Below are 18,554 nucleotides of genomic sequence, written 5' to 3' on the forward strand. Positions count from 1 at the left end.
CACGGCGGCGTGATGGTTGAACTGCTGCCTCGCAGCAAGGGTGTCTCGGGTGTACCCTGCCTTGAATTTGCATGTTTTTCTGGTGGGTTTACTGGCCGTGCTTCAGTTTCCTTTCAAAGTCATGTAGGATGTGGGGTTTTGTTATGCTATATTGACCCTGCTAGTGTATGTTTTGCTCGTATTCACCCTGCGATGTGCTGCCGACTCATTTAGGATTTGCTCCTGCCTTACACACAATGCTTACTGGGATGGGCGCAACCCTTAATGGATGGCATAATTAAACATGTATAACGAAGATATTTTTAAAGTTCTGAACACTCCGTGGGCTATTTTATAACTAGTTTTAATTTCACAAAGACGTTTATCGTGTGATGATTGGTTATGTGGAGAAAGAAAAAGGAAGGATAGGAAGTGGGATTTTGGTACGTCAGACAGACAGCACGCATGCAATAAAAAAAGCCCGCTCAGAAGAACATCCATTGAATTCTGTGTTCGTGTCTCTGACCACCAGCTCACAAACCCAACATTTACACAATATTTAAGTTAAACCTTTGTTATACCCATTCATACATCCAGTTTTTTCGAGCCTCGTCACACCTGCCATAAAGTTCTCTACACTGAACATACATCTGGTGCCCCATTACTGCGAGGGAGCAGCACTATCGCCTCACTACCGTGCATGTTTATTACCTGCTTAAATGCATTTCATCATGAAAATGATATCAAGTATTTATCTTAGCATTCTAAATTTTCAAAGAGCAGGAATATCATGAAGTGAATGGATTCTATGCGGTGATTACTGCCGGCGCCTCCTCTTAGTGCGGAGGAAGTCAGTTTAAGAAGCGTAGTGATTAACAACTGGGTCGGGGAACACAACACAAAGCATTTAATGTGCTGCATTAACTTATGACGGGGTTTGAGAAAATCTAGTAAATTAAACATTGATTTTAGGATTAAGTTTAGTTTACGACATTCTACTTTAATTATAAAATAAACTATGAGAATAAAGTGGAAATGTCGACTTTAATCTCAACATAAACGGCGAGAATAAAGTGGAAATGTTGACTTTAATCTCGACATAAGCGTCAAAATTAAAGTGGAAATGTCGAGAATAAAGTCAACATATCGACTTTATTCTCGACATAAAGTTTGTTTTTTTCTTCCCTGTGTCCGTATTTTTTTTCTTCACCATGGTCCTAATACGATTCCGTAGGGCTATACCACAAATGGCATCATAAATGCAAGTTGCAGTTTTATCATTTATGTATATAGCTTAGCTTGAAGCAAGGTCCATATTAATGCAGTTTGCCTAAATGATGGTTCAGTTGGTAAAAGATGTCATCACCAAGTTGGACTTGTTTTATTTTATTTTAATTCGGTGAATACTGTGTAATGCACCTGGGCTTCAAGTCTTGAAGTAATAGTGCAGCTATCAGTAATAATACTATTACTTATTTTACTGTTATTATTTCTTAGTTTAAATATTATGCAGTTTAATGATGGTAAAGCTGTTTAAAAAGTCACTTTAACATGTCAGTGGACAGAGATGGTTAACATTAACAGAAAGTGTAGTTGGTTTACAAAAAATATTTACTATTTATTCCTTTTCTAAGACATGTTCAGTGCAATACAACTTTTAACAAGCACCTCTGGATATTTTACTAAGTCTAAAGGCTTCTTTGGATGGTTGAAAATATGTTGTCAAAATTATAGTTTAAGTTGTTTGTAAAATTTGTTCAATGAAAAGGCTCTATATTTTGACTGCATCTGTCATGCAATGTGATTCCTTCTCTTCATTAGTGCCACCCTCTTGAAAACTATCACTTTATGGGGCCATGCAAACCTGTATTAATACTTGTGTGCACATTAAAATTGGTTTTTTTTGTACAATGTACAATGCTCATGACAGTGCAATAGGTTATTCTTAGCCAGTCTACTGCAGTAATTGCAGCGGAAAATGAGGTTAACATCCACTCATGCATGGGAAAAAAATACCGTTGAATACCGTGAAACCGGGATAATTTAGAAAAATACCATGATATAGAATTTTGGTCATACCGCCCACCCCTAGTTCCAACCCAATTGCTTAATAAGATGCACTTATTGCTCAAGTAACACTTCTGCTTCACTTTAGTTGTGTCACTCGTTAAGATTTTGAACTCTTATTGCTTATTTTAGTCTTAAAACAGCTGTTTTCTTGGTTTTTAATTGCTCCTTATTAGCAATAAGATGCAAATGACAAATGAAATCAGCATTTCTACATTTCGCTGGTTTCCATTTACCCCTGTGTGTATTTATCATGCAGTATTGGGTTTAATTAAATACTTGGAAGGAAAGTGAAGAGAAAAAAGTGAAGTACTGAGAATATCTCATCTGTTTTGGACTTCAAATCATTTGGAGAAAGGAAAAAAAATCTAGGATATGAGAATGACTTGACATGGCAGAGTTAAAACACTAGCAAGCCATGAAATTAAATAATCGACAAGGGTTAGTTTTTAATTAAGCAACTGGGTTGGAACTTGCGGCCCTCCAGGACTGACTTTACCCACCTATGCACAAATGGGAGAAATGAAATAAAACAAACAACTAGATACAAGACAGGTTAAAAACATATACAGAAATTCTAAAATATTAACATCATTTCAAAAACAGATTGTTTACTAACTACTTCTACCAGTATGACAATGTATTTTTATATAAAATGGTCACATGATACATATGAAAACTGCTACACTTCTGGAAGGTTTATGATCTCTAATATTCCTTATTAAAAAGATGGGAAGAAAGGAATTTCTGGAGTGATGTGTATGGGTTTTTGAAGCAACTATCCTAACTGATTTACTAAAGTTAGGGGTTACCAGGTTTTTTATTTAGGTTTGCTTTGTGTGTTCACGAGTGTGTTGTGCAATGGACTAGCATCCCTTCTAGGCACGATTCTTGTACCCGATGCTACCTCAGTCCTAAAATGGGCAACACAGATAACAAAAATGGAAACATTAACATATTTTTGACACAGGGAGATGGCCATGTTTGAGATAAAATGCTGAATGTTGAAGTAAAGTCTGCTCCAAATAAATTCACTTACAACTAAACAAATAACCAACACTATAAAATATTTTTTAAGATTTACCCACAAAATCCATTAAAAAAATACTTTTTGTATTTTGCTGTGTCTGCATGGGTTTCCTCCCACAATTCAAAGACATGCATATTACAAAGACTGGTGATAGTAAGTTGCTACATTAAGAAATATTAATATCAATATTAAGCATATATAAATGTTCACAGTAATGAGAATAAATGAAAAATCATATTACTGATAGTAGTCCCCTGTCCAGTATTATACGTGTCTTATACCCTATGACTGCTAGGATAGGCACCAGCAGCCCCATGATCCTGCCTGAATAAGCAGTTTAGGAAGAATGATGGATGATAAGGAAAAGGTCATGCACTGGATTACTGTCTAACATTAGAAGATGGGTTAGGCTATGGTAGTATCTTATTCCTGAACTGGACAACTGAAATGCAAAATAGTGGTCACTGGTAAAAATATTCATACTAAGTCTGTGATGATGTAGTGTGAAGCAGCCTATTACATATTAAACAGACTTAGTGAGCAAACACTCTTCACAAATGTAGAAAACAGAGTTAGAATATGTGATCATGACTGTAAGCAAGAGTTACTGTCATTATTAGCAGGCAAAAAAAAAATTGGTTACAAAACAGTTGCTCCATACACATCAACAATTCTTTTAAAATCCTAATTTGAAATGGTTCTTACTGTACATCCATTAATCCGACAATGTTTTAAACAGCAATTGACCAGAGCCAATTAAAGAACATGTATGCCCATTTAAAGGCCATTAAAGATTTAATTTCACTTAAGGGCTTGCAAAGCATTGTGCTCAGTTTTCACAGGTACATTATGCCTTGCTCATTTTAAATCTAGGACAAAAGAATATCTTATGCAAAACAGAATAGATAGAACAATACCTGGCGCATAGTGTCTTGCTGGCTTAATGTTCGTAAGGCACCAAGGGCTGCTTGCCGTACAGCAAACTGAGGATCACTGCAAGCAGTTTCTAGCAGAAGGCGTAGTCCATCACTCTGGAGAAGTGAAGGTCCAAGAATATTGGAAAGTCCAAGATTTGCCAAAGTACTGCAACAGTGCCGGCGAATTACAGGGTCAGAATCTGATATGAGAGGAAGGAGGACAGGAACTACTCCAGATAAGGTTTCCTCCCATTTTTGAGTCAAGGATGGTTTTCTTCTTTTAATTTCTTCCTTTATTATCACAGGCCCATTGGTTATTTTTAAAGGACCAGCTTTGCCTACTTTCTGAATACGTGACTCTTTGGAGCATTCCTCGTCATTTTTTTCTATATTCTGTACTGCACTTCTACCTCCTTTAAAATTCACAGGGTTGTTTATTCTTTTGCTTGCATTATCCTCTGACAAGATTGCCTTATTTTCCAGACTGATAGTTGGATAAACAGTTTCTTTTACATGAGGTAGTACTTGAAAATTTCTCCTTTCAGACGATATTGGCCTTCTGTGCTCTGCAGTTAACTCTGTTGAAGCACTGTCTTTTGTCAAGCTTTCTTTTCCCATCAATTCATTCATACTGTTTGGGAGAAACAGACCTACCCAGTTTCCAACTGTTCTGCAAGCAGCCCTTCTGACTGGCAAAGAATGGTCTTTTAATCTGGCAATTAAATCCTTGAAAAGGAGTAATAATGAATCTTCAGAGTTTTCACTGCTAACAAAAGGATTGGCATTTCCTAGCAGTCCACATGTAGAGGACCTAACACTGTCATCCTTGTTTTGTAATGCTTTTCTCAGGAGAAAGGGATTAATAAGAAGAGGGAATATAGAACTACCAGAGCACCTGGAAATGTGGGAAAGTAGTGAAATTAATTCAACTGCTGAACTGGATAAAGCTTCTGACTGTAGGAAATATGCTAGAAGTGTACTTGCAGTTCTAGTTTCTGAATGGCTTGTGTGGTCTCCTTTAGCAGCACTAGGTTCTTGGCCATTTACAATATTCATCTTTTCTTTTTTGTTATCTATATTGGAAAAGTCTTTTTTTTCTGGAAGAAGGGTGAAAAATCCCCAAGATTCTGCTGCAGCCATGAACTGTGGAATAGAGTTATTAGGGTCGCTCAAAAGCAGATGGCAAAGTAAAGCCAAGGGAAGATCCAGAAGAGGAAGAGGAAGCACGAGGCATACCTATAAAAGCAATAATCTATGTAAGGTAATATGAACTCACAAACTATACATAAAACAAACACACACACAAAAAAACTTAAAAATAACAGTTCTAGCAAAAGGAAAACAGCTTGGAATACATTGTATTCAAACTAAATAATCTTTGAATCAAGCTGGTGCAATTCATACATAACCACTGTCAGTCTGTCTGCTTTTCATGAGAGAACTACTTAACAGATTTAGATGTTTTTTAGGTGGATTGGCGATTCTAAATTGGCCCTAGTGTGTGCTTGGTGTGTGGGTGTGTTTCCTGTGGTGGGTTGGCACCCTGCCCAGGATTGGTTCCCTGCCTTGTGCCCTGTGTTGGCTGGGATTGGCTCCAGCAGACCCCCGTGACCCTGTGTTCGGATTCAACGGGTTGGAAAATGGATGGATGGATGGATGTTTTTTTCTATAATTTGCTTGAACATTCCGGTTGATTTTGTGACTTCTTTCATGGTGCTATGTATCATAGTTCACTTGTGGCACCGATTTATTTGCGCAAATCCGAGAGACAGCAGGCCAAGGGGAGGAGAGTGGGGCCTCCTCAATCACACACCAGCCTTGGGGTGTACCATACATCTGCTTAGCTAGCGAACGAGAGAACTACTTAATGGATTTAGATGGGGTTTTTTTTTTCTATAATTTGAACATTCCAGTTGATTTTGCAACTTCTCTCATCATGCTAAGAATCATAGCTCACTTGCAGGAGCGATATATTCGTGCTAATCCGAGACAGAGGCTGTGGGCCGAGGGGTGGGGGAAATGTGACGTCAGGAGTGGGGAGCCAGGCAGGGCTCTCCTTGCTGTCCTTTTTCACTAGTACGCTGGCAGAGCTGCAGGGCATGGCTAGTATTCAATAAAGCAGCTCCAGTGCTTTGAAATAGGCAGAATTCAGGCTGCTGCCCAATAAAAGAAATCATGTTTTTTTTTTTTTTGCAGTTAACTCAAAATGTACAGGACAGCCACACAACTTGAAGTAACTGTCAAAATTTTGAAGCTTTGACTTGTCGCTTTGAAATCGCCACATGCAGAGAATTGCAAACCTCAGACAGCTGGGATGTTAAAGGAAACATTGTGTGTGAATCTGTAGTTACATTCTGTCAGACTAAGGAGAAACTACCCTTGTACAATAAATGCTTGTTGCAAGCTGGTAAAGTAAAAGGTTGCCAGTGATTTTGTACAATATTTACTCGCCTATCTTACAACACTATCTTGAAAGTCTGTGTTAGTATGTCTAGATCTCCATGATGTGAAACTTTTAATAACTTTTATCAAAATACTTGCCCGTGATATATTAACTGGAAGATAAAATTATAAGAAAACTACAGAAAAAAAAATTAAGATAACACTAACCTGGAGTAAACGACACACAATGTCACAACTGTGGTAACAATGCAGTATTTCTTCTAATGCCTCTTCAGGGACATCAAGTGCAAATGGAAAGCAAAGCAGATGGCAGGTCATCACTGCCAAGCTACTGGAGCAGAACGGTGTATTGTCATGGATAGCACTGGTAACTTTTTCTTCACTATTTTCACCCATTAATACCATACTAATGTTAAAAAAAAAATGTAAATGAATAGTAATTTGGTAATTAAACTTTAATGACGTTTATGAACTAAACATTTATCTTACAGCCCAAAAACATTGCCTGCACATTTATAGTCTCTAAAGCAGACCAAAAATGATGACATTTTTATCATAAAGAATATTATCATTTCAAAGTGGTGTAACCTGAATCTGACTAAATGCATGACCACTGTTCTGAGACTAAATTTAAGCTGAATTTATTCTGAAGACATCTAAAAGGCAACTTCTTTACAAGTGTGCACCCCACTTTAATTTTTGCAGTGTTTAATTCAAAGCACATTTTCTTGAAGATTATCATCTAAAAGGTCAGCTGTGATATATTGCCTCTCTCTTCATTGATGCCATAAAATAATATATTTTATTGGTAGTTCAGCATTAAAAACTAAAATAAAACTAAAGGAAAATAGAACATCACAAATGAGACAAGAAGCTACATACAACCACTTATACTACAGAAACAGAAGATATGAGAAGACCTGCTATGACAGGGAAACATCTTTCTCAGTACAACAGGTGAAAATAAGGGCTGAAGTGGACCTAATTTAAAAAGTGTGCTAAATAACAAAAAAATAAAATGCCACTATTATTATTTTACCTCACAAAGCAAGTGAACCAAATCAACCCAGAAAGAAATAATATATAGCGATTTTCTTTATTGTTTAAGAATATTTAGTAGGGGGTGGGGAAGTTATTTTTTGTTAAGAACACAAACTTACCAGTCAATTATGAGCAAGCGAGCAAGTGTAAGAGTGTAGTCTGCTTTATGGTTGGCCAGGAGAGGAAGACACTGATATGGTGCTCTTGTAAACAAAAAGAGAGCAAGAGACAGGAAAGTCTGCAGACCTGTGGAAAAAAAATATTAAGAAAGCAAGTACATTGCATAAATGAAATAAGGCGACTTAGAATTTTACAAGAAAAAGAGAAAGACTTTAGTTTGTCTAACTGACTGAGGCTTATAATATACTTAAGTTATTAATCGCTACCACTGCAAACTTGCATATAAAATTAGTGTATGTTTTAGTAAACTACATACACTGATTTTTTAATTCAATGAGTTGTTTCCAGTTAATATATCAGAAATTGATTTGAATAGTTTAAAATACACTGAATCTAGTTAAATCTCTTCAATTGATCTGTAAATGCCTTTTTATGACTAATATTACAACAAATTCCCAAATAACTTTACTTGTTCAGTCCATTATGCCTTTAAACAAGAAAACCCTAATAATCTGCATCTGCCAGTACAGCAAAATGGTACTTTAATTCAATGCTACAACCCCACAGTCCCAGAACACAGTTCAATTCTTTGAACCATATGTGTGGAGTTTGTACATTTTCCATTTTCGGTGCTCTTGTTTCTTCATAGATCCCAAACACATACATGCACATAGCTGGTTGGTGATTCTGACTTGGCTTGATGTAGGAGAGTATGGTTTTCAAAAGGCAGGGACTTGTACTGCATTAACTTGTGCCCGGTGCTTACAGGACAGACTCTAGTCTCATGTGGGAATAAAGACCTGCCTCAGATCATTTATGAATCATTAAATGAAGGACTCTGGCAGTTACCACCGTATTTAATTATATTCTGTAAGCATACAAGTATTAGTGTTGTGTGCCATTCTGTAGAGGCAATTTTATAGTTACTATTAAAAAAAAACAAAAAAAAACTATTTGTTAAGCAAACATTCACACATTGCTCTAGGATCAAAGTACAAACATCTCCATCTTCCCACTACACCAACACATTGCTTTGTATGTACTGTAAGTCTTGAGTTCATGCAGATGTGTACAAAGGAAGTTGTTTATATTAATATTTTAAGTTAAAGGACTATGTACTGTACATTATTTAGATCTTTACAGTTATTAATTTCTTTAAATTTGGAATTCCTTATTATATTTCCTATTACGTGCTTTTTTTTTTTTTTTTTTTAAAGTGCTTTTTTTTTTACACTGTGATAACAAGTGCAAATTTTCAGGGAATAGTGTAAACCCTTTTAAGTTTAAATATTATTATATGTAATGTAAATTTAATACAGTCAGAACAAGCATGTCAAAATGATTCCATAACAACCACAGCCACTGCAAGAGTAGACGTTAAGCAATATTATTATCAATTTTAAGCATATATGAATGTTCACAGTAATGAGAATAAATGAAAAAATCATATTTTTAATGACTGATAAATCAAAAGCACTATCGATTGGATAGCCAAACACATTACACAAGAGTGTGTATTTGAAATATTGAAGTATAAGAATATGCAGCACATTTTTCCTTGGTTATTTCAAAGAGCCAAGACCACTGCCCACTTACATGGTGTTGCTAAGTTCATAATGCCAATCAACATTCAACAAGTCATGGTGTGTTGTGTGTATGCACAATAAAAAAAAAATATGGAGTTTTGCTGAAAACATACAGAAAATATTGACTGAGGATGGCATTTTTGAATGAGTAAAAGTAACTGATCATTTTTACTACTTCTTGTCCACAGATATTTATTCATATCCATAATTTGCTAAGGTGGTTTGGAATTGTGATTTGTACATGCTTTTGAATCTTTATAGGATTAATGAATACAGCTGTGTATGCTGTATCCTGTGACATCCATGACTGAACAAACTGGAGTGCTGACAGTTTTTCAGATTTGTCTATGATCTTTATCTAGCATAGTGAAATACTGTGTGTGTGGCTACAAGTGTGAAATCGTTTGGGTGATTGTGTAGCCTTCTACAAAACATAGATAGCAATTCACACCTAGGTAGCAACTTTTTAATAATACCAATTAGAGCACCTAGAAAGGATTTTTGAAAGTAAAAAGGATATGAAAATGTAATCAAGTGTGAGGTGAAGAAAAGAGGCAGCAATTCATACCTGGGTACCTGCATTCAACAGTGTTACTTGCAGCAGTAATCAGAGGTCTTTCATGTAAAATGACTCACGAAAAATGTCATCAGTCTCTTTTTTTAATGGAATTTAAAGTTAAAATAACACAGGCACTTGTGGTGCAGCTACAGTTGTGCTTGAAAGTCTGTGAACCCTTTAGAATTTTCTATATTTCTACATAAATATGACCTAAAACATCATCAGATTTTCACTCAAGTCCTAAAAGTAGATAAGAGAAACCAGTTAAACAAATGAGACAAAAATATTATACTTGGTCATTTATTTATTAAGGAAAATGATCGAATATTACATATTTGTGAGTGGCAAAAGTATGTGAACCTTTGCTTTCAGTATCTGGTGTGACAACCCCCCACCCCTTTGCAGCAATAACTGCAACTTAACATTTCCGGTAACTGTTGATCAGTCCTGCACACCGGCTTGGAGGATTTTTAGCCCATTCCTCTGTACAGAACAGCTGCAACTCTGGGATGTTGGTGGGTTTCCTCACATTAACTGCTCGCTTCAGGTCCTTCCACAATATGTCGATTGGATTAAGGTCAGGACTTTGACTTGGCCATTCCAAAACATTAACTTTATTCTTCTTTAACCATTCTTGACAATGACTTGTGTGCTTAGGGTCATTGTCTTGCTGCATGACCCACCTTCTCTTGAGATTCAGTTCACAGACAGATGTCCTGACATTTTCCTTTAGAATTATCAGATATAATTCGGAATTCATTGTTCCATCAATGAAGGCAAGCCGTCCTGTCCCAGATGCAGCAAAACAGGCCCAAACCATGATGCTACCACCACGTTTCACAGATGGGATATGGTTCTTATGCTGGAATGCAGTGTTTTCCTTTCTCCAAACATAACGCTTTTCATTTAAACCAAAAAGTTCTATTTTGGTCTCATCCGTCCACAAAACATTCTTACAATAGCCTTCTGGTTTGTCCACGTGATCTTTAGCAAACTGCAGACGAGCAGCAATGTTTTTTTTTGGAGAGCAGTGGCTTTCTCCTTGCAACCCTGCCATGCACACCATTGTTGCTGAGTGTTCTCCTGATGGTGAGCTCATGAACATGAACATTAGCCAATGTGAGAGAGGCCTTCAGTTGCTTAGAAGTTACCCTAACCCTTTGTGACCTCACCAACTATTACACACCTTGCTCTTGGAGTGATCTTAGTTGGTCTACCACTCCTGGGGAGAGTAACAATGGTCTTGAATTTCCTTCATTTGTACACAATCTGTCTGACTGTGGATTGGTGGAGTCCAAACTCTTTAGAGATGGTTTTGTAACCTTTTCCAGCCTGATGAGCATCAACAACTCTTTTTCTGAGGTCCTCAGAAATCTCCTTTGTTCGTGCCATGATACACTTCCACAAACGTGTTGTGAAGAGCAGACTTTGATAGATCCCTGTTCTTTAAATAACACAGGGTGCCCACTCACACCTGATTGTCATCCCATTGATTGAAAACACCTGACTCGAATTTCACCTTCAAACTAACTGCTAATCCTAGAGGTTCACATACTTTTGCCACTCACAAATATGTAATATTCTATTATTTTCCTCAATAAATAAATGACCAAGTATAATATTTTTGTCTCATTTGTTTAACTGGTTTCCCTTTATCTACTTTCAGAACTTGAGTGAAAATCTGATGATGTTTTAGGTCATATTTATGCAGAAATACAGAAAACTCTAAAGGGTTCACAAACTTTCAAGCACAACTGTATTAAGGAACAGGTAGTAAAAGGACTGGTATATAATTATTGTTAAAAAAGAAGATAATAAAATACTCTTGCAACAGAGCGTGATAAGGAATGTCACCCTACAGTTAACATTGATTTTTTTACATGCAGCAGGTCACACTTATATTTAGTTTTGTTATAAAAACAACAAGCAAGTTTGAGATACTAAAGATTCAATTTCTCACCTGAATTAGCCAAGTTTTTCCAATCTAATGAAAAAGGGAAATTTACATTTTAAATAAGAAGCTGCTGGCAAACCCTACCAGAGATGGAAGCTGCTACTTTGGTAGTGACATTAACTCCGACTTGGAGGCAAGCCAGAAAAACTGATGCTTTTTGGGGCTTACATAGAGATTTTAGTTCCATTCCAGTTGCCGAATTGGTAAAGAAGGCTGTGTGTGAATTTTCGGACAGCTGGGAGTATAATTTAAATGGAATTTCCTGTGTTGATCCATGTGGAAAAAGCAAGTAATACTGTTTATCCTAAATGATGGAATAAATGATGTATTCCTTATAGTATGACCTTAGATTGTTTCATTCATAGACTGGGGATATTCTGATGAGGCAGCGTATCCTGGGTCCAGTGTAAGGAGAAGTTTTTTTTGGAAAGTTGGGTAAAAGTGGGCTATACCTTGGCTGATGTAAAATGATTATTTTGCCTTATATTCTGCTTTTTATTTTACTTACTAGATTATTTAATATGGAGAGACAAATGTATTTGTAATAATAATAATAAAAATAATAATAATAATAATTCATTACATTTATATAGCGCTTTTCTCAGTACTCAAAGCGCTATCCACACAGGGAGGAACCAGGAAGCGAACCCACAATCTTCCACAGTCTCTTTACTGCAAAGCAGCAGCACTACCACTGCGCCACCTGTGAGGACTTGTAGTTTAACAGTTAATTGAGTAATACTTTATTTTATTTTTTTTTTAATGAGTGCTATTTTCCAGATAGATGGGCATTCTCTTCCTTTTCCCCTAAATATTTGCATTGTGTTTTTTTTTTTGGATTATTTTGTTTTCAATTACAGTTTGGAATTTTATATTGAAGTGACTTATTAATGACTGACATTTTTCCCATGCAAATAAAAACTTTTTACATATACAATTTGGTATGCTTCTTGGTAGCAGCTATGGTCTCAAACTACAAGTTGGGTGTGGTCTGTGATCTAGCCCTAATAGGTTTTTTGTAATCCATAAATGTGACACATAAACGGTTTCTGTTCCACTTCAAATTTGTTATAAAAGTTGTAGACTGAGTGTAGAAGCAAACAAATTGTATCTTAGTGCCCCTTAGGACTTTAAATTCTGAGGTTCTGGGTTAAAATGCTGTTGCAGGCCACTTCACCTGCCTGTTTTCCAACTGGAAAAACAAAAGAAATATAACCAATTGCATCTAAAATGTTGTAAGTTGCCTTGGATAAAGGCATCAGTCAGATAATAATATTATTAGGTCACGGAGGCTGCATTCTCTTTAACATGCTGTATATAGCTGTCCAAGTTTAAAATAGTCCTGCATTAGATCAATTCCTGCTTTTCCTAGAGACTTGGCTTTTGTTGATGGTCATTGCAAAACATCATTTTAATAACATGAAATTTCAGTACTTATTATTATCATTATTAGATCTTCATTTGTTAATGTTGTTAACATAAGTATTTGTGTTTTTCATCTTTTGTATATTTGCTTCCTTTAAAGTCAGTAGGCGTGAATGTAAATGTAATGAATTTAGGAGAGTGGGAGGAATGGGGCATTTCCATTCAAAGTAAGCAGACAAGCACGTCTATGTAAACCATTTTAGGCAGTGGTGTGGGGGTCCCCTTTCAAAGTCTATAGATGCAAATGTATATTACAGTGGAGTAGCTTGTGGGCAACCCATTAAGTTTAAACTGATGCGGTTCACCCAGGCTTGTCATGGTTTGGAGGCCATCACTTCCACCACTGTGTCTCCATCCTTCTTTTATTTGGTTCTAGCAAAGCAACACCTACACTCACAGCCATAGTGGCTGGCACAACCACTCCTGGTTTATAGCGTTCTTGCAAACCATCTAGTTTGCAACTTCACTGAACTTTCTCCTTGCATTTCACAACTGATTGTACACAACAGAAGTGATCATATCTATTTTTTCCTGTCTAGGACACCACCCCTTCGTCAGTCATCCATCCAGTGTACTGTTTAATGGTACTGTCTGCAGCGTCAATCGCTTCTGTTACGTCTTATGTTTGCATAAAACCTGCTATCAGTGCAGCAAAGAGCATGAAACTAGCATATTACTACATATCAACCAATGTTAAAAAAAAAACCAAAACATGGGTCAGGTAAATTTCAATATCATCACATAACGTATTTTGAAATTTATGGGGGTATTTACTTTTTCTATTTTAGGGTTTTTTAACCCTTACCTTACCCTCAAATGTCTACTACCATAGATGTACTATCCTGCCAAATTTCATCTTTTAAACTAAATGTGAAACAGTTTTTTTGATGATGACTGAGTCACTCAGTCAGTCAACTTTGCATTTTATATATTTATTTATGGGAGCAATTCAAAGGAGTGACACTTCATAGGAGTGACATAAAGGAGTGAAACCTCAGATATAAATTTCAAAGGAGTGACAACCATCCAACCAACCATCCAAGTGGTAGGTGAGGCAACAACGATTTTTTTGGCGAGCATACTTTCAGTTGTTTTCCTACTCTCTGTTGAAGCAAGATAAATTATTTAATAAAATTTTAATCATAATTAGTCACTCTATCGTTATGTCACTTCTTTAATACATTATTTATGTCACTCATTCGATACAGACCCATATTTATTTATTTATTTATTTATTTATATGTGTGTATATATACACATACATATTTATAAACATGAACTGAAATAAGTGGATTCAGGTGATGGATGGAGAGATTAATAAAATATAGAGCTCTTGTCCATCCATCCATCCATCCATTATCCAACCCGCTATATCCTAACACAGAGCTCTTGTTAAAACCTTAATTATATTCATTTATACCAGTCTGTGAAAAGCAGATCCAGTGTGGTTCTGTATCTTCCAGTTCAATGTTGATCCTGAGCCAAAGGAGATGCCAGACTGCACAGTCCAGAAACTGAGAAATAGTGTTGTTGTCTGCCTGCAATGGTAAGAAGTAACATTTCATTAGCCCGACCTTTACATTTAAAACTATATAATTTAATGAAATTTAAATGAAAAACAAACTAAAATTTAGTATGAAGAGTATGATGAAATTTGGCCAAATAATTAGAATACACATATATGTACATATTATTTCACTTTAGATATGTACAGAATAGAGATTTGTTAAAACTCTTCTCAACTATGCATTACTAATTTATATTTTTGTAATCATAAAATGATTAAAAGTATAAACATACATACCTCTCTTAAACTCAAAGAATTATAAAATCACTGTGATAGAAAATAATTTCTTAATTGGACTTGAAAATATGTCATTAGAGCATTATTAATCAATGTATACTGAAATGACTGCAAAGAAATTGTAATTTTATTATTATTATTATTATTAAAAAGCACATTAAATGTACATATTTTACAAATTCATAAATCAATTTAATTCCTGAACCCAGTTTCCATTATAAAGTTGAGGACAGCCATAGCATCTTTCACATATTTGCTTACAAACCTCACACAGTGTTTGGTATAGTAACGTGAGTAAGCCATCAAACAGACCATAGCCTTCAGAAGTTGAGAGAAACTGCTGTAAATAAGGAAAAAAAAAACAATTATTGCAAGTAGTACAGTATTAACTAAGTGAATATCTCATTCTTGTCCTCTATCTGCCTGTGCTAGTTAGGGCAGTCAAGCTATCTGCCTGTGCTAGTTAGGGCAGTCAAGCAATCCAAATTTTACTATTCACCTTGTGGGTAGAAAGTCCAAACAGCAGTTTTATATAGCAGAACCAGTTTTCATTATATATGCCTCAACCTGGCCCCCTCTTACTTGCTTTATATAAAGATCATTATTAAAAAAATTGCTTAATCTGTTAAGGAAAAAGTAAACATATTTAGCATAACATAACATTCTCATCCTGCATAATTCAGTTTTGAACTGTAGAAGGCAGAGGTCTATACTGCATTCAGGATTCTATGCAATGTAAGAACCAAATCTGGCTAAACATGTGCTACTTTGTGTTTATTTTTTTTTTTTTTTTAACTATACTCTTAAAAAAAAAAAAAAAAAAAAAAAGTTATACTAATGTGTAAGTGCTCTCATACATGCCCATGGATAATCTTGTTCACTGTTTGTGTTAAGTCTGTAAATTCTCCCTAGGTCTATGAGTATTTTCACTGAGGTTTCTTTGCAGATCTGAAAGATGTGAACATTGGACAACTCTGTTTGGATCAGCTATGAGTTAATCAGCGTCTGTGTAAATGTGACCTGTTGGTTTCAGCCTTCCACTCTATACTGTCAGGAGAGGTTTTGACTTCAGACATCCTTGTAATATAAAAATGGGCTCATAAAATAAATGGAAGTAAAATAATCCCTTACTGCAGAATATTAATTTTGTTTCAGATTTGCTTTTCTTCTCAAAGCTTGTAGGAGTTTCATCATCATGCTAAATAATTAACATTGCCCTAAATAAAGAAATTATGGGTAAAACTTTGAAAACAAGGCATAGGCTTATGTACTTGATACATATGCACCTTCTTGACAACTAGAGTCAGTAATAGTGTGCAGAAAAGATTTGATTTTTCCGTGTTTTTTGAGCAGCTGCTACAAATTATCTGGCAAGGAAAACAAATATAAGACAGTGTGAATATCATATCATTCTGAATAAAAATCTAATTTTTTAAACCACTTTTTCCATCAGAGGATTGCTTTTTTTCACATTTAGACTTAAAACTGCTTATTCAACTCTTTGTTTTTGGTCTAATGAAGTTGGAAAGTTAGGCATGAATCTTTATCTACAAGCCAGTATATCTAACATTATAGTACAGGCAACATTTAAAAAAAAATTGAAAATATTACTGAGCAAAAATGTTCCCTTTTAGATTAAAAAAAAAAAAAAACAAATACCTCCACTGGAGAAGAAAGTGCTTGTTCTGTTGCTCTCATTAACTCATCACAGTTCAGTTCAAAGGAAATATCACGATGGGCTAAAACTGTTAATAAGGATCCTGCCATTGGCTGAAAAAAGAATATGACATTTTATATTAAATATAAAATAAGCCATATTTCCATAAGCTGTCTTAAGAAATCTGGTTTATTTTACCCTAAACTGTGCAAAGGAGCAAATTATCAAATAGTATAAATAAAAACTTTAAATCTAAAACTGTCAAGTGGTAAGTACTTTTAATATTTGACTTCTCCTTGTAAATGAATACTTAGTTTTCCAATTCAAAAAGTAAAACACAAAACAGTCTGCCAAAATATTTAGTTAACTCTCTTGAATATTATTTACAGCTGCTGCTAAACTTAACCCATAATAATGTAAGTTTACAGTGTTCTTCCAACAAGAGTATTTTATTGCATTAGGATTTAATTCTTCCACCAGGTGGCGATGTGATCTCAATAATGATTAGCTCACCTTTAAACCTTCTAAACAATTTTAATTTCTCTCCAAAGCATTGTATTATAACCGTTCATTTATTTAATCATTTTCTCAACCCACTTATATTAAAACATGTCTGCAGGCAAAATTTTCAATTAGCATTTCTGGAAAAACATGAATTAACTGTTTACAAATTTGCCTCATATGCCATACAAAAGTGACAACAGAGTTAAAAGAACAGTAATTCCCTGGGCTCTCTATAAATCAAGTACTATCAAAACACCATTTAAAAATAAAATGGAAAGCTACAAATGTTTTGTGTTATTTTAAGGCAATCTAAAATAGTTAACTGCACTGCAAATGTTTCAGATGAATTTTCTAATAAATCTTTTATGATAAATGGGAGTTTAAAGAGAACTACAAAGAAGACTGTAGTGAAAATGTGGAGTACTTACTATTAAAGGTGTAAGGTCTGGATGAATGAGAATTCTGATGAAAATGTTTCCTAAATTGCCTGGGCTGATTGAAAAAATAAAATATTTGTAATATGTTTACAAAATTAATTAAGGTTTTATATAAATAGTAAAATACATTTTTTATCTTATATTTACCATTTGCTAAACTTGTGCAAAAGGTAAGTATTCCGTTGGAGATTAAGCAAGTAACATTTCATCCCATGAGCTGCTTCGGTTCCACATTAACAACCTGAATGAATCTACCATTTTGTATCTGCAAATCTTAACTGCCTTAATTGGCCTTCTACAGCCATTTACCCTGCAAATTCCACTTTAGCCTCCATATCTTTAAAATATCCACTCAAAAGATGACAACCACAATGGAGACATCAACAGAAAATAAACACCACCAAGACCAAATAGTAAGCCTCATGTCAGCTTTTAGAAGTACATTAGCTTATATGCCCAGAAATAAAGTCATCCACAAATACCCTACAGTTCACTGAAGAGACCGATAGAATAAAATGTGCTTGAATGGGTATTGCTGGAATTTAAAAATTTCAAAAACAATTGGCTTGGCTGCATCTAATCCAGTTTTCCAAGACCAAAGATTTATAGACAACATTTGCATGTTTGTTTATAAGCTAATGTACTAAGTACTCCATGCTAATCTTATTTGCAGAGTTTAGGTATCCTATTATTTACATCAATTTATAACAGAATTGACAATGCTCTAAAAAAAAAAAAAAAAATATTTGCAATATAAAAACAAACTTTTACAAATGGACATGACCTAATAAAAGTTCAAAACAAGAAAGCAAAGTGGGTAAATATAAGATTTGCAGACATTTCCAATGAACTACAACCTTTGCACCAGTTCCTGGCAGCTGAGATCTTTTTCCAAATACAAAGTGATTACAGCCATCACGTTTCCAAGAATTGACACAGTCCAAGGTTGCTAAACGGAAAAGAAAAGAAACATAGGCATATGATACATGTTCTCACATGAGCAAAAGCACTATTAAATTAAAACCTGCTGCAATGTACAATTTCACATTTAATTCTACCAACCTATTATGT

At 35.1% G+C, this 18,554-nt stretch overlaps 1 protein-coding gene across 2 annotated transcripts in view; it reads right to left on the reverse strand.

Annotated features, from left to right (window-relative positions):
* stk36 (serine/threonine kinase 36 (fused homolog, Drosophila)) overlaps positions 1-18,554 on the reverse strand; it is a 53,622-nt gene that overhangs the window by 10,820 nt on the left and 24,248 nt on the right. Inside the window, exons 13-20 of one of the 2 annotated variants that reach the window (XM_028810288.2) lie at positions 18,341-18,432; positions 17,475-17,538; positions 16,545-16,655; positions 15,151-15,222; positions 14,502-14,619; positions 7,557-7,683; positions 6,604-6,802; positions 3,994-5,229 (exon numbers count right to left, since the gene is read on the reverse strand). In XM_028810288.2, coding sequence (XP_028666121.1) covers positions 3,994-5,229; positions 6,604-6,802; positions 7,557-7,683; positions 14,502-14,619; positions 15,151-15,222; positions 16,545-16,655; positions 17,475-17,538; positions 18,341-18,432 — 2,019 coding nt within the window. Of the gene's footprint in view, positions 1-3,993; positions 5,230-6,603; positions 6,803-7,556; positions 7,684-14,501; positions 14,620-15,150; positions 15,226-16,544; positions 16,656-17,474; positions 17,539-18,340; positions 18,433-18,554 lie in introns of both variants that reach the window. The other variant, XM_028810286.2, reaches the window with a different exon arrangement.

This window comes from Erpetoichthys calabaricus, chromosome 9 (assembly GCF_900747795.2).
Source record: "Erpetoichthys calabaricus chromosome 9, fErpCal1.3, whole genome shotgun sequence".
Taxonomy (NCBI): Eukaryota; Metazoa; Chordata; class Cladistia; order Polypteriformes; family Polypteridae; genus Erpetoichthys; species Erpetoichthys calabaricus.